The sequence below is a fragment of the Strix uralensis genome, chromosome 21 (assembly GCF_047716275.1).
Source record: "Strix uralensis isolate ZFMK-TIS-50842 chromosome 21, bStrUra1, whole genome shotgun sequence".
NCBI classification, from domain to species: Eukaryota; Metazoa; Chordata; class Aves; order Strigiformes; family Strigidae; genus Strix; species Strix uralensis.
The window spans coordinates 1,419,436-1,435,449 of NC_133992.1; the positions used below are offsets into that span (position 1 = coordinate 1,419,436).

The window sequence follows — 16,014 nt, forward strand, 5'->3', positions numbered from 1 at the left end:
GTGTTCAGTGAGGAACTGCTTAGGTAAGTTATAATCATGTGTGCCGTTTGCTACCCGTATCTACGGGCTGGTGTCACAGCTTAGCCCAGCTGGAAAACCTGTCCATTTTTGTGATTTGAGCCTTTTCTTTGAGACAGTTATTTTAAGAGGAGTTGCTTCAGTGAAGCATACAACTTCCTCCACCATCTCAAACAGCGCTGAAGCCCAAGCTTCTGTTTCTTCCTCTGATTTCCAGCAACCTTGCTATTTGTGGCTGATTTCGGGCAACATGAATGTCGTTTTTGGCCACACCAGGACACAAAAGCACCATGTTTTTGTATCATCCTTCCCCCAGGCTGCTCAGCCCAAATGCTTTGGAACTGATTTCCCACAGGGCTGTATTTTACCTTTTCCCGTAGTGAAGCACAAGCTCACGGACGAGCTGGGGGTATGGCCAGATGCTGGCTGCCTGCCAGCACAGGGAGTGACAGGTTATGCCTGTGTCACACCATGATGACTGGATTAGTTTTTTAACCCCAGGCCAGGAAGTCTGACCTTGGATCAGAAGCTAACTTCTTCCAGGAGTTCCCAAATGCATCTTCCTTACGAACCCTTCCAACCACCTCCCCAGGGTTCCCAGTACTTTTTGCATACGAGCGCTCCTGTACGGGAATTACAGATGAAATCAAGCACAGTTAGGCGAGGACAAGGGCCTTGTGCAACGCCCATCACTGCTGCACCCTCTCTGTCACTTGTTCAAAGTGGACAAGTAAGCCCAGCATGAAAGAGCAAACACTGCTACGTACTATTGTTGGCGTTATTTCTTTGGAGCTGTGGTTTCCACTTTTCTTCAACAACAGCTAGAGGTGATCTGGGCTGGCTAGAGGCAATATTGTTCTCGTTGTCAGCTGTGGGGCAAGAGACAGGGAGGTGTTAGAAGCACAAGGTAATAATGTACACAAAGAATGGGAAACAGTACCCATCTGCTTAGCATTTACTTATGGTTCCCTTAACTAAGGTGACACCAATCCACTACGTTCTCTGGAGCTTTTAAGCAGTTTTCAGTGAGACGGCACAGTACCATCAGAAACCTTGAAAACTGTCTATGGACCTGCAACCTATCACCTCCCAAAACGTGGCTGAAATGACAATGGCTTTTTCTGTGCACCAGTGACACTGATGTCATCAGCACACCTTGAGAAATATTGCACACCAGGAGGAATAGATGTTCCTTGTGCAGCCTGACTTGTGCAATTTGTTTGCTTTTGAAATTAAAGGAGGTGTAACGAACATTTATCTTTCCTTTGCCTTACTGCCTCTTTCTGCACCGCAGGTGGCTTCCCTTTTCTTTACTGTTAAGTACTTTGTTTTTCAGGCTATGCTTAACTCCTTGATATCTAAAGGACCTTATTACAATCTTCATATATGGTTTCCTACCACAGTAGAGAGGGAGCCAATCTCCTCTCAGGCTGCTCACTGCTGCCTCAGAGTGGAAACAAAAATTAAAAAAACCCAAGTTTCTGGAGTGTGACCAAAGATCATTCCTCCCTGTGGATGTAAAGATATCAACCACCCTAGGGCTCTTTGTGTTCATGCTCCCATTTCTGGGCTAAACACTGGCTGCCAATCTGATGGGATCTTTCAAGGAAATGCAGTCACGATAGTAAATTCTGTATCATATCCATGTGCTTTCCTCTCTTGTGCCCCAAGAATTTCTCCCCACCCTCCAGAATTATTTTTCCAGTTCTTAGTATGCTTCACTATGAAACTGTGCTCTGAAACAGGCTGTGAAGCAACAATAAAGCGCACAATGAAGAGAAGTGGAAGAGGAAGGAGAAAGATGGAGAGACTGATGACCAGACTAGACAGAAAGATGGAATTAAAAACAAAGAAGACAAAACACATCCTTTACTCATCATAGCTGGACTCATCTCACCTAATTTTGGACATCTCTATTAGACATGTCTCTCTTCAAAGTGGCCCCTTGGGCCTTGTTTTACACTCAGTGGTGCAAAATAGGCTTAAGAGTGTGATTCACCCACCCAGGAAGAACTAGATGCCTCTTGTGGTATAAAATCCATCACGCTCTGAACTCACCTGGAGTCAATGACTTCTTCTCCACTGATTATAAAGGGAGTCCAAGTTGAGCTGCTCAGGTGGGAATATCTATAGCCTAGGCACACCAGCATGCAGTGAAATGAATCCTGCCCCAGCGCTCCAGAGAGCAGAGCACGAATTAGAGGAATGCCTTTATAGGGCACGCACAGGTGCTTTGCTCTGCAGCCCAGGCTGATGTGGTGCTGTGCTGGGCAGAGCAGCGTGCTGCCCGTCAGAACAAACAGGAGAGGGCAAAGTTGCTCTCGTCCATGTGTGGCACTGACCTGGGAGAGAAGGGAGACCGGCAAGGATCTAGAGACAAGCAATGATGTGATGAAACTCCAGTGCCCTCTTCCTTACAAGCAAGTCCTCTCAAATCTGAGCAGCTCTGCACATTAACTGCTGGGGCATTCACAAAGCTTGCTGATGAACAGCCACAGGCTGCACAGTTACTGTTAGGTCTGGGCACTGCACTGGCCACAGACTAGATCAATACCCAAGACCAATCCAGGATATGACAGAACCAAGTACACTCTCGGATTGCCTTGAGGACTGTATGTGCCCAGGGAATTCACTGGTCGTTGTTGGTACCTGGGGAGCACTGCCATGCTCAGGACTGCACAGGTCGGTCTTTGCAGGTGTGGAGGAGATGTGAAGAGCAGGACATGCTCTGGTGAATGCCAGTGATCAGATACGACACACCACTTTTCTCTCAGCATTTGCCTAGACTAATTGCTCTTGAGCTAATGCCACCAGTGTCCTCAATTCCAAACATCTGTGGGTAGGCAAAGGAAAATGCTGGATGTTGCTTACTAACTTTGTTCATGGTTCAGGCCTTCTTTGTCTTGGTGAGGGGCGGGTAGGGGGAGAAACTCTCCGTATTTCCTCCCCCCCTTCTCTATTTCATAATAATAGGGGATTTATTATGTACAAATATCCACTGGCATTCAATATGGCATTAACGAGATTTGTGCATTGCAGCCTCATCTTCCTTATCAGGCAGTCTGTGAACCACATAGATCATGGTTCTTTAATTTCTCTTCATGCCTCCAATCCTTTAAGCCAGGTTCAGCCTAGTCGTCCCTTTATTTTTTAGCTCTAGACTGTAGGAAGGGAATTATATGGCAGCACTCGACCTGAACAAAGTACTCTAAAGGGAGTCAAAGCTGTATATTGTACAGTGTAATTACAGAACAAATTCCTTTGCCTGGTGTTCTGCTTTCTATTTCTGCCTTTCAGCCTCCAATTTACATTCTAATTGCTTCTTCTCATTGTGTAGCTGCTTTATGGAGCTATAATCTCTCCTTATTACCTTCTAGCCTCCAGGCTCAGCCCTCTGAATGACTCAAGAGCCAGTATGTCCCTGCTTTTGCTCTTTTGAGACCAGCAACATGTTTCCTGTCTTTGGTCACTTGCAAGAAGGGCTCAGTGGATGCATCACGTTTAGTTGGAAGAGATCACCCCTTTGCATCAGACACGATAAGCCAAACTAGACTCCTGAACACATTAACTGAGGGAGTATTTGACCCATATGGGCTTCTTGTATCTCTGCATCCCCGTAATGTAACATTCCTTGAGCCAGGCATATGGACAGGTATAAACTGCTACTATGCTAGTGTCCCTGGTATGTGGGTCCTATGCCACCACTTCTGCTGATGACTGCAAGGTCTCTGCTCCCCCAGACTTCAGAGATGTTGTGCCAATGCTGCTTCTTGGATATGGAAATCCCCAAGCTCTGAGAGGCTAAAGGGCAACAAACTGCGACCAAGAGTAACTGCAAGCCCTGTGTAATCTCTGCTGTTGATCTGCCTAAGTACAATATCCAGAACTGGACACCCACCAAAGCTGTCTGTAGCTTTCACACCTCTTCACTTTGTTTTGCCCTCCTCCCACAGTAGCAAATACCATGCTGCTCGTCCCCAGCTGCACAGATCTGGAGGAAAGGCTGCTGTTCTCTGCAGGGGAAGAGACATGAGCACAGGACTGGCAAGCACCATGCACAGAGATGCCACAGCAGGGGATGGCTGCTTTCACAGGGGCAGCCTCAGTGACGCCGGGAGAAAGCACTTAAAGACGACACGGACAAGCTTGCTGTCACTGTACCAGCGAGACGTTCAGGGGGAAGCAGCCAAGCAGAAGACAGTGACTTACAGAGAAAATACAGAGTTTAACAGGAGTAATCCTGAGTTGGGGAGAGGGGATTTACCCTTTAATATTAATCTCTGCTGACATTACATGAGTCAGATCACAGTTACCTGCTCCCTCCAGCCCTGTTCTGTGTCCAAAATAACCCAGGTGAACAAGCTCAGAGGCCATGGGCCATTTGTAAAGAAGAGAGAAGGAAGAAGCTGCAGATAGCACTAGCTTAGCATTTTCAACAGCTCACACCTTGCCAGTAAATTGCCATTCTCCCCTTTGATACCTCAACCTTGGTCCCTCCTTTGCAGCTCCTCTACTCAGTGTCACTAAGAGCTGTAACTCAAAATGCTGCATTTCAGTACCAGAGACCGGAACGAGGAACAGGATGGTCAGGATGCAGCTTGGAGGCAAGCAGAAATTGCCACAGACAAACAGTAAGAACAGACCCCAACACCGTGGACTGACGGCAGCCTCTGCCCTGAGCGGAGCTTCACCACTCCTTGGTGTAACATGAAGTCCAAATACTCCACATTAACCAGCTTACGCTCTGACAGAAAATAACATGCACAAAGCTCATACCTTAAGAAATCACCCTAAATGTCTATTCATAAGATTACAAAGATGATAAATGAAGTAGCTCCTGAACAACACACCAAGTGTGCACTAAGATTTGCCAATGAGAACTGAACTGGAACCTAGGAACTGTATGGATGAAGAACTCAAGGGACACTGTTAAAATCAGGACTAAAACTAAAACACAGAACAAGATAAGAACTTTGATTAGAATTACTGTTACAGAATGGAAACTATGCTTTTCCTCGAGCCACTTGTCCTTCTGTGCCACCCTACTCAGGGCTTACCTGTAAAGTGAGGGCAGATGCAAGCACATCTCAACAGAGCATCTGTCTATCAGAGACCACAGGTCTGTCAAAGGTGAATTAATTCGTAAACCTGTGTTAATTCACTTGAATTTTCATTCAAGAGGAAAAAATAAGAAAAAAAATTCTGCCAATATAAAAAAAATCCTGTTTCTACATTTTTGAATATTCTGAATGCTGTCTTTGAAACAGCTTTGGCTTTGAAATTTTACGTCTCTTATGTATTGAGATAGAAAAGAAAAAGGTGGCTTAGAAACAAAGAAGTGGAACTACTCCTCAGAATTTTCTTTTGAAGAGAGCAGAGAAGGAAATGAACATAACTGCTGAAATAGCAAATTCTTCCTTGGAGAACACATTTCAGTCCTTTGCAGAACTCCAGGAGACACAAGCACAGAAAAAGACTTGTGTGGGCAAAAGCTCTGCTGCCCTGAAAGGATTTTTGCTTTGTTTGCTTCAATGAGAACTACCCTTTTTGCAGGAGGGATTTCATCTGCTGTAGGAGTAACCCATTAACGCTTACGCAATGAGCATTCCCTAGATACCTTTGGATAAAGAGAATGAGTAGCTTGATGTGCTCTGTGCTAGCACGGCACGTTTCCTCTCTTCCTAAGGAAAGGGGTAGTATTTATGATACACCGGGAGCCTTACATTGTTGCAGCCGCTGCTATGTGCTCCAGCCTTTGAGTATCTTTTTTGCTGCAGGTGAAATTACTGGGGCTTTGGAAACCGTGAGCACAGAAAGCTCTATTGACACACAACGGGGTCAACATCAGGCATCAGCGCAGAATTTAATTCTCCGCTTCAAGCGAGTCGAAGTGCCCAGCTTACCTGCATGGGACTGCATGTGCTCCAGGAGATTGTTATAAAACTGGAACTGGATTCCACAAGCTCCACAGGTGTAAGGCTCTGTTTGGGAGAAATCAGTTCAGAAGAATTATACAGAGTATGCAGGGAAGCAGCACACGTGCATACTTCAGTTTGTACAGTAGCGGGGCAGCGCCTGAGGGCCCGGTCCTTGTCACCTCAGCCCATGTGTGCACGTCACGGCAGCTCCTCAGAACCGAAGCCGCGGGGCTCAGGCTGTGATTCGGGAAAGCGCCAGGGCACGTCACTGCTTCCTGGGCTGGGGTCAGGCATTTTTCCACGTGCTTCACTTTACTGCCACAAGAAGGCCCGGGATGGCAGAGGGACAGCTCGTGCACTAAAGCGAAGCACCTGCCGGTGTGTGTTTAGGGGGGATCTCAGTGAAGCTGCACAAAGATTTGAGAGGCTACACACTGACCAGGGTTTACTAGCTCATGCCTGCTGCAGGCTGTTTTAAGCATATCCTTGTTCTTTTTAAGCCTGAAAGCAAAGCATGGTGAATTCATTTTACATCCAGTTCTGTCAAATTCCAGTCTCTGCTGCCTTTCCTGAGTAAGACAAGGAGCATCAGGTTGTGAAAAATCCTGTTGCTCAGAAGTTGGGGCATGGAGAAGTGCCATGGGGGAACTCAGCTTGATTTTTTTGTGGCTGTCAGCAAGTGCAGCGAGACTGGGGAATGGTGAGTGCCACTGGGCTTGGTGGCAGCAAGTCGCCGGGGTAAGCAGAGGTGGAGGGGAAGAAGCACAGAAATCAGAGCTGTGCCAGAAGGCTGAGAGCAGAGCAGGAGAGCCATGTTGCCAGAATAATATGGATGAGCTGGAGTCAGGAAAGAGCTGGGTGCAGAGCTCCCTCATGAGCTGAAAGATACTTTTAGTTCTGTTCTAACAAGTGTGTTGAAAGTGCACTTTTTCCACTGAATTAACCTAATAGCAAATGTTTGCAGTTGCTCATTTAAACAGTATTAGTTGAGTGCATTAGTTGACAGATGTAGTATCAAACTACAGTGGCTGAAATATGTTAACATTGCAGTTTGCTTCTATACCTCCAGACATACGAGCACGCTGCTGCCATTTATGCTGTGGCATTTTGTTTCGTAACAGCAGAATGGACAAAGGCAAGCATCTGGTATACAAACAGCTTTGCATACAAATGCCTGGCACACACACAGATCAAGGTCTATTGCTACAATACACCAGAAAACTGTATCTGTGTTCGAAGTGAAAAACATATCCTGTATCAATGAATAAGCAAAAGCACCAGCATCCAGGATGGAAGAACCAAAATACAGGAAAGCACAAGCCTGACTGGGCTATAATCTGTAAGAAGTCTATCTCAGGTAGCAAACCCCAGAATTCATCAGATGGCTACAGGAAGCTGTGAGGAAAAACATAAAAGAGAACATGAGTGGTTTGTATAAGCTATACTTATATGCCGTAAGGTTAAACACCCTGCTGTGCCTTTCCCACAGAACCTACAGCCCTCTGAAAAGATGAAGCCAGCTCCATCTGGAGGAGCTGTGCTCAGTGCTTTATTTAACTTAATGTATTTTCTTGTGATGCTATTCCTGTGTTTTGCTGTAGTGAGTAAGTTTGGAAATACTGTACTTAAGTAACTGTGCTTGTGAAAAAAAGGGAAGACTTTGGCAGCTGAGTGACACGCTCAGGAATTTCAGGACTGGGGGAATTAACATGGACTGGCTGTTTCTGTTGAAATCATCAGTAGTGAAATAGTCGGTTGTGGTAAAATGCCACAAAAGGTAGAATGCAATCTAATTGTTTAGACTCTGTTTGTAACTATCAGAGAGGAAAAGACCCCACATGGGTGCAAACCATCACTCTTAGATACACATTTCAATGCCAGATGACTTGTGACACAGACGCACCTATTTGCTGCTTATGGAACCTCAACTGCTGAGATGGAAATGTCTCCAACTAAGTGGGTTGATTCTCCCTTCAAGTGTCAGAATTAACATTTGATTAATCTAATGAAAGAAGTCACACTTCAAAGAGCCTGCTGAATGTTGCTGACAGGTTCCTGGCAGGGTCAGAAGAGCTGCAGTGCTGCAGCCAGGGCAGTTTATAAAGCTACCACCTCTTTGCCCCACTGCTTTGCTGGAGCCCCTTCCCCTACAACAGAGTTGGAAGAACAGAAAATGCTGTACACCTCAGGTGCTTCAGAAAGTCCTGAAATTCAGAGATTTCCTGGAACACTTTCAGGTCTCCGTGTGCCATTTAAACATAAGCAGGCACATGTATTCCCTTCCGCCATCTCTGCCTGTAGTAACCTCGGCCCGAGAAAGTGGTGGCGAAGCAATCCATCCTTCGCTCTTCTCTGCTCCCAGACAAGTACACAAACTCCACAATTCTCCTAGAAGCAGGTTTCCAAGTAGCCACCAGAACAACTCCTCCCCTAAGCTCAGTTACAGGGCACCTCACCAGGAAGCAAATCACTCACATGCAGCGCTCTCCAAGCAGCACATTTCTCACATTCATTTTTCTCTTTTGTTTCATTACATGCTCTTATTTCTTCTCAGCTTACTGTGTCTCACTGAGCTGCTTTATCTTCCTCTTGTTATATTCTCAGCTATTTTACCAACATAAACCTGTGCTGTCTTTCTTGTAGCTCTCCCCTTGCCTGACTCCCCTTCACTCCTGACCTGCCTTTTCTGGGTTCTCTCCATCTCCATCCATCAGTCACCATCAAGATCTCCACAGTTTCTCAAGCTCCTCCCTCTGCCACTACAACATGCTGTGTGCTCAGTGCACTCAGTGACTCTGAAAGGTCTCTCATTTGTGATTCTTCTCAGAAAAGTCTTTTTGTTTTTCATCTCATTTCCAAAAGCCTCCCCTTCTGTTTTACTACAGAAATGTCCACCACTGGAAACAAAACCACTGTCTACTTTCAAAAACTAATTTTGCATTCTGAAAATGCCAAAACATTTTCTAAATACTTTTGAGACAAGGAGTCACAGAAATCTACAGTTTGCCAAAACAAAAATGAGTTAAATTAAAACTAGGGATAAAATTTAAATTCATCCAACAATTCAAAAGTCCTTCCTGGGGAGGAGGGAAGGGATGCTTGGGAGGATGTGCAGAATCCCTGTGGGAATGGACGAACTCACTTTATTTCCCAGGGCTTTCCCAAACCTCATACTTCTGAGATTCCAGCTTCTAAGCCCCTTATGCTCCACAGTGCGAAGAGCTGGGAACAGTCAGGCTGACTGGAAGGAGGAGGGTGGCATGTCTCAGTGCTAGAAGAGGGAGAGGGATCTGGAAGGTGGAGAGAAGAAAGAGGCAATCCGTATCTGAAACCAGGCAAAAGCCACCGCTGGAAAAGAACTGCTCATCTGGGCTGGTATGCACAGTGAGTAAATCCCTTCTCCCTTTTGATTTCTGCTGGCAACTTAAAGGTAGAGTTAACTGTAAAAGTTGTCAAAACTGCTCTGAACACCCCTGTGAGCCACACTTGTGTCCCTTTCTTCTTCATGGGAGCACAGTCCCCCTCTGCACCACTGCAGGACCTCTGCTTTTCCTTCCCCAGGAGCAATTTCAGCTCTCCTCTTCCCTGCTCAGACTGAGGTTTACAGATCCAGAGGGGATCTGCTCTCCATCGAGTGGTCTCAACTCAGCAAGGGGCCCACAGGTAACGAACCTCTCCTCTCCCTCTCGGCTTTGCTGGTGGCAGTACAAGGGAAGCTGGGACCCATTTGTGCTGTTCACATGAACCCCGAGAACACCTGTGCTCCCCAACAGCTCCAGTTGTTTTGAGTGACCAAGACAGGCCATACATATAAAAGAAAGCAGGAAGAGCGGCTGTGCAGTCAGCTCAGAAATGGCTCAGAGACTTCTGACCTGCAGCAGGACTGCCTGGACAGCCTGTCCCATGATTCTGGAAACCTTCTCCCTCACTCCTCAAACCCTTAATTGCTTCTTAGGAACCAATTCATCTTGCTGCTCCATATCTGAGGGGGATGGAAGTTGTGGCAGGAGCAACAGGACCCCCTTTCAGAGGAAAAAACAGCTGTTTACCCCACGTGCTCAAACTGGCTCCTGGCTCTCACTTAGGGCCATGGGCCTCTTAGCAATGCCAGGTGCTGTGAGCATCCTACCTCTGTTCCCCTAGCGTGGGCTGGGGAGGAGGGTGCTCTGCTTTCTCCAAGCTTCCTCTATTTGCATTCCCTTGGGCAGATGCTAAACACGTGCTGGTGCCAGCTGGTCTCTTGCTGTGTACTTGGCTTGCTCAGGCTGCAGGCTGAGACTCCAGTTCACACCTGTAACCACAGCTCCTGGAGCCCTGAGCCCTCCTGGGCTGGTGCAGGACATGGGCTACAACATCCCGAGACCCCATCAATTCCCAGCAGGCACCCAGTGCTGTCGCACTCACACAACCTTCCTTTACACTCGTATCTCAAGGGAGCGGAGGAGAAATTCACCAGTCTGCATTAGTAGCTTTCCCTTCCTCTCCTTGTCTCCACAGCTCACTCTTAGTAACTGCTGCTCAGCCTAAAGCAGCTGGGTGATTGGAAGGGTGGGTGTGAAAACTGCCCAAAGCTCACCTTACACAGCCACGGAAGGGGGAAGGAGACAGGCAGAGTTCAGCAAGGCTGGTTTCAGAGTACTCCCCCCTTTACAGGCTGAAATCCCATGCTTTGGCTGCTCTTGCTTTGTTGGCCAGGCTGTGACCCAGGCACAACGTCCCGCAGTGTGCATGTAGCAGACCGTGTCCTTGCTACTACAGACTGGCACTAGTGCATCCTACAGAAACTTCATGTTAGCAAATAAGCCATTAAAATCCTGCCAACGCTCAACTCTAAACCTGTAGTGCAGCACTCTCATACATCACTGAACAGCTCAGAAGATGAAATGCCAGGATATAGCACCCCTATCCACCTCTGGAAAGCAAGCTCTTCATACAGCCAAGACCAGAGCCGTGAAGCTGGGGCAGCAGTCAGAGATGCTGCATCTTCTGCAGGCCTTGGGATACAGCTTGAGCTCTCCCATGGGTCCATGTTCAGCCATGGCTATGACGCATTTTCCTGCAGAAGCCTGAGAGCCTGTGCAACAGCAGGAAAAGGGCTCTTGCCTGACCCCCGACACATGCTGCTGGGCCAGGAGCCTTGCAGAGCAAGCCTCTGGGCATCTATTCTCCATGTTCTGCCTCTTCTCACACATGGCTGAGCTGCATGCATGAGGCTTTGCTGCAGAAAGGGTGGAAACAGGCTCTGAGCCTTCACAAAAAGACAAGAAATCATGAATTGAACCCTCAGAGAGTTCAGGCTGCCACGTGAGCCCCACTGTCTCTCTGGCTCTCTGTTGTTGCTGCATGTTTAGAAGATTTCTGCAAGCCTGTAGCCTAAATTTGGCAGTGGAAAGTCTGTGTATGAAATGGCAAATGTTGTGTGGGCCAGACCTGTCCACACAGCACCGGAGAAGAAGGGGAAAGGGTACAACACCGAGTATATGACAGGTGAGGCTGCACAATGCCTACACTGCTCCCTTGCTATCTGTCCACCCACCATCTTCTCCCATCTCCCTCCTCCGGTCCCTCCTTCCTCACTGGCTGTCCCCTTCCACTTGGAGCCTGTGGCACAGACCCAGCAGGTTCTTCTCTCGAGCCATGCTAGCTGTCACTGGGCTATCTGCTCCTTCCACTGCCTGCCATGCAGAGGAGCAGACCCCAAGGCTTGGAGATGGCCACCTCTGAAGCGCCAGTGCCATCCTCTCTCCAGTAACCTGGGGATCGCACTGTGCTGAGCCAGGATCCTGACTCTGTACGGCTCTTCTGAGGCAAAATATTTGAAAATTTGGAAGGAGGGGGAAATCACTCTGAAAATGTCCTGTCTGCCAGCAGAAAAGGGCTACTCTACAGCCAACTGATCTCAGCAGAGTCTGACTCTCATTCCCAAGTTTTCCCACAATGTAGAGCAGCTACATAGTGGAGAGCACAAGAAAATCTGCTGCAAGCAAACAGTGCCATTGGAACTGCAAACACCCAGAACAGCTTCTTGCAAGTTGTCTAAAACTCAAGCACTGCAGCACCCCTAAGCAATGGCATTTCATTCTCCTATCAAGCACCAAAGACCTTTTCTCCCCAAAAAGAAGAGACATTTGTCTGTGGTGCACTGGGTGTTGGCTGCTGAGCACAAAGCACTCCTTCTCCCCAAGGCATTCTTCCCCAGAAAAAAACACCTCCTTTGTGAGCCAGGTCCCTCTCTGCTCTGAACAAGACATGCTATCACGTCACCCTTACTGGCTGTCCAGGTACTCTCTGAAAACACCTTTACAGAAATCTAAAGCACCAGCAGCTGCTGAAGTCTCTTCAGTCTCTTGAGCCACATAGAACTAACACTCACAGTTGGTTGCACAGTTTAAAACATCTTTCCACAGGGCTATTATTAGACACTTTTATTAGTGCTTTATGTATACCCAGTGAACAAGGCTCCACAATAAGGCAGCAGGCTGTATAAGCCAAGACAGAGAAAAAACAGCATTTGTGCTTAGGTTAAATAAATCACTCTAATTCCCATGTTAACTCTCATTGCCACATCTAAGCCAGAGAAAATAGCAGAGCCTGGTTTGAGGCCAGGAGTGAACATGAGTTGAGAGCTTTTAACAGAAAGTTTCAACAGAAAACGCCCTGAGCTGCTTGTGCATGAGTGAAACCCAGCAGCCAGCTCAACGACTGATGGCAGCACAGGGAGCAGACCCCCAGGCAGCTCTCCCCTCAACAGAGAAGACCCACATTTCAACACTTCTGTCCACATTTTGATGAAAAACAAATGCAGAAGAACTGTAAGGGAAATGTCTCAGTGTTTTTGCTCAATGTTTCCATTGGCTTTAATAACAGTGTAACTGCATCTTCCCGTACCTTTGACACAAACCAATGACACAATACATTAGAACCAGCAGCAGTCTCCTAGAAAAATGCCATCACATATCAAAATAAGGGGAAGTTTCTCGAAAACAGAAATTTCTGTCGCTTCCACCCCTCTCAGACAACAAAAGAGGTGCGATGTAAAAAGATGCTATGAAGCATGCTTTAAAAAGGGGAGTCCTGAATGCATCATGGTTGTTAAAATTTGTTGGCACTAATTTGATTTCTCTTCCAACGTGAACTCTCATGTTCTGAATAAAGCTCTCACTTCTTTCTCAGGTTTGTAAGTGGAGAAAGAACAAGCATCCTGTGCCACTGCAGTCATGCTCAGGGTGCAGCACTCAGGAGTGTCCTATACTTAAGAGACAGCAGTCCTGGATTACGAGGCTGGCGCAGACAGTATCACCCCCAAGATCCAGACACAAGCTAAGCAGTCACCAAACGCACTGTAAGACAAAGGAAGAAGCTCTGTCTATTGAAAGCATCAAGGACACAGGGCAGAGTCTCAAGCAGAGCCCACCTGCATCCGCCCATCCCAAACCTGCTCTCCTTCCCCTGCTGCTTGCTCACCACCGTGCCCTGGGCTCCCATTTCTCATCCGTGCTCTCAAGCCAAAGCAAATTGTCTCTGCAAAGGTGTTTAGTGAGCCGAGCCATGAAGCCTAGTTTTCCCGTGCATAAGTGTAACTTAAACACGGGTTCATTTTCAGTCTTCAAACCCTGGTCTCTCAGAACACGTATTGGCGTATTTCATAAAAATTAACTCCCAGAAGGCCGTGAGTCTAAATGGTCTAGCAGCCACATACTGCACAGGAACACCCTGAAGGATTTCTGTTGCATTTACTTCTGAAACCAGAGCCACAGAAGTGAGGCATTTTGTTCTTTGACACCTGGACTCATAATAAAAACCCATTTATTCGTGAAAAATGCTAAGAGGGCAGGCCAGCACAGCTGCAGGGTGAAAGTCCCCGCCTTTGCGCACCACAGACATCCATCACACTTACTTTGTAAAAGCGGGAAAGGATTTGAAATCAGGGGACTTGCGGTTTCTGCAAAAAAGAAAGAGATTTAAATATTGAGACTGGCAGAGACCTCGCTGCATGCTACACAGCTCTGCCTATCTGCTCACTGATCCTTATCCTTACTCCGCACTTCCAGATTTAACTGTGGCAGGATGGGGGTCTCCATTTACTGCAGATTATGACATGATCAGCTGTGAATTTTCTGTCTCAGTGTCTTGCTAAGTATCTCATGGCTGGGAATCTGCCTCTTTCCTTCCCATTTTGAAACGTCCAGAGATTTTAACACACACCCTATGCTACAGTAATGGGAACAGTCAAGTGGGGAGGGCCAGCAGAAGAAAAGCTAAGGGGGCAAGAAACCCTTTACAAATGGCTTTTTTTTGGGGCCTGAGATGCAAATTTCCAGATTCACTGTGCAGCTTCCTCAAGCTGAAGCTGGGGAAGAAAAACAGGGTGTTTTAGCCTCACTGGATGGTATGCCAAAGGAGAGAATTTCTACGCAGTGCACATTACTTCAGGCTTAGAATAGACATTTTCTGTCGAGCACACCTTGCAGATTGCCTCTCTTTAAGATGTGTCTGAAAGGAATGGAAACCCCACACGCTCAACGAGCCCTTGGTCAACCAGGGGCCATCTGCAGTGCACAGGGGCAGAAGCAGTGATTCTCAGCACCTCAGGCCCTGTGCAGTTTCCTACAGTTTCCAGGTGAGGTCCTTTAGTGTCAAATCCCTCCAGAAGGGTAGAAACCATTAGAGTTAAATATTCAGTCATCAATTCAGTGCATTTACAGAATGGCCCCAGGTCCAAAGTTATGAGTTGATGCATCGGTGTATGAGGCTCTCAGGGCTGACAGACTCGGACTGGTTTGCTTGGAAGGAAAACTTAACTCATTAACCGCATAGGTCAAGCACAGTGACCCTTCGTGCTAAGTATTTCAACATGATGACGACCTGAGCTGTTGAACAGGGCTTCAGCTGGCAGGGCCAGCCAGTAAGGAATGAAGATGAAGGCATGGATGATGCTTGGCAAAGACATGAATAGACAGTGCTATGGAAGGGGCATGCATGGAAGGCACCAGCTGGATACAGAACACTGCTGATCGCTTAACACCCAACACATGTTCATTACCCAACGTTGCACTAAGAGTACTAGTTGCAGCTGATCAGGTCTGTATCTGGAAGAAGATGGTTCCTAAACTGGTCCTACTGAGCAGCTGAACAGGGCAGGCTCCTCTAGGTACCACTGTTTCACTATTTGTGCTCTCTGTCTCTGCTTTGTACTTAATCAGTGAACACAAGGATGCTCACTGGACCATCCCACGGCTTCAGGCTTTAAAGGGCTCTTTCAGCACACCAGAGGCAAGTAAGCTTTTGAGGGCCAACACTCTACCGTCCCCCCCGAAATTGAACCTGATCTGGAAGAGGCACACAGCAGTGGCGTTCACCACTTCATACACCACAATGAATTCTCAACGTACCCTTTGGCTGCTTTCCAGCCAGAAGTGCTAAAGTAGTCTCCTCATTATGCTTGACTTCCTATACATAGGAAAACCATTGTCAGTCTGCAATATGAGTTCAGGCCACTTGCTAAACATTGCTACTACAGTATTTTAAGTGAAGAAAGACTGTTGGGATTTTTCTGGTCTTTATATTATGAGCCATTTTGTTATCCATGCACTGTAATGTCCCTGCCTCAGCACAGTTCCACTAAAGCCACCAACTCTGAGAACAGTCACAGAAGTGTCAGTTTGAATGATTAATGATAATTCAGCTTGCTCTGGGGATTTGATAATCTTTCACTCTGTAGATTCTCCAGGCAGAACTGAAACTGGAGGTCACATTTTTCTGCCCAGACATTGCTCTATCAGTGACTCTTTTTGCCATGTACTGTCCAGCTCCAGCCCAGTCCAATATCTGTGCTTGAAGATTGCAATCCACAGCTCGTATCGCTGTCTGTTTGTGCCCAATTTTGCTGACTGCTCACACTCTTGCCTCAATGTCTTTCATATGTATTGTCCCAATGTCCTTCCTAGTTACCCAGGGCTCTTGAGCAACTGGCAGAATATCACTCACAAAGACTTGTTGCTAAGTGTTTTTTTTTTAACCCAGGTATCTTTCTTCCTGTCTGCAAGTTGCCTGTTCAATATGACAAGTCTGGAACAAC

General features: G+C 47.0%; 1 protein-coding gene across 8 annotated transcripts in view; it reads right to left on the reverse strand.

Annotated features, from left to right (window-relative positions):
* Positions 1–16,014, reverse strand: part of ZNF618 (zinc finger protein 618) — a 163,160-nt gene that overhangs the window by 9,156 nt on the left and 137,990 nt on the right. For 6 of the 8 annotated variants that reach the window (XM_074891582.1, XM_074891579.1, XM_074891578.1 and 3 more), the window contains 3 exons: positions 13,834–13,878; positions 5,922–5,999; positions 786–887 (listed from right to left, as the gene is read on the reverse strand). In XM_074891582.1, the coding sequence (XP_074747683.1) occupies positions 786–887; positions 5,922–5,999; positions 13,834–13,878 (225 nt within the window). The remainder of the gene's footprint in view (positions 1–785; positions 888–5,921; positions 6,000–13,833; positions 13,879–16,014) is intronic. The other 2 variants (XM_074891586.1, XM_074891581.1) reach the window with 1 other exon arrangement.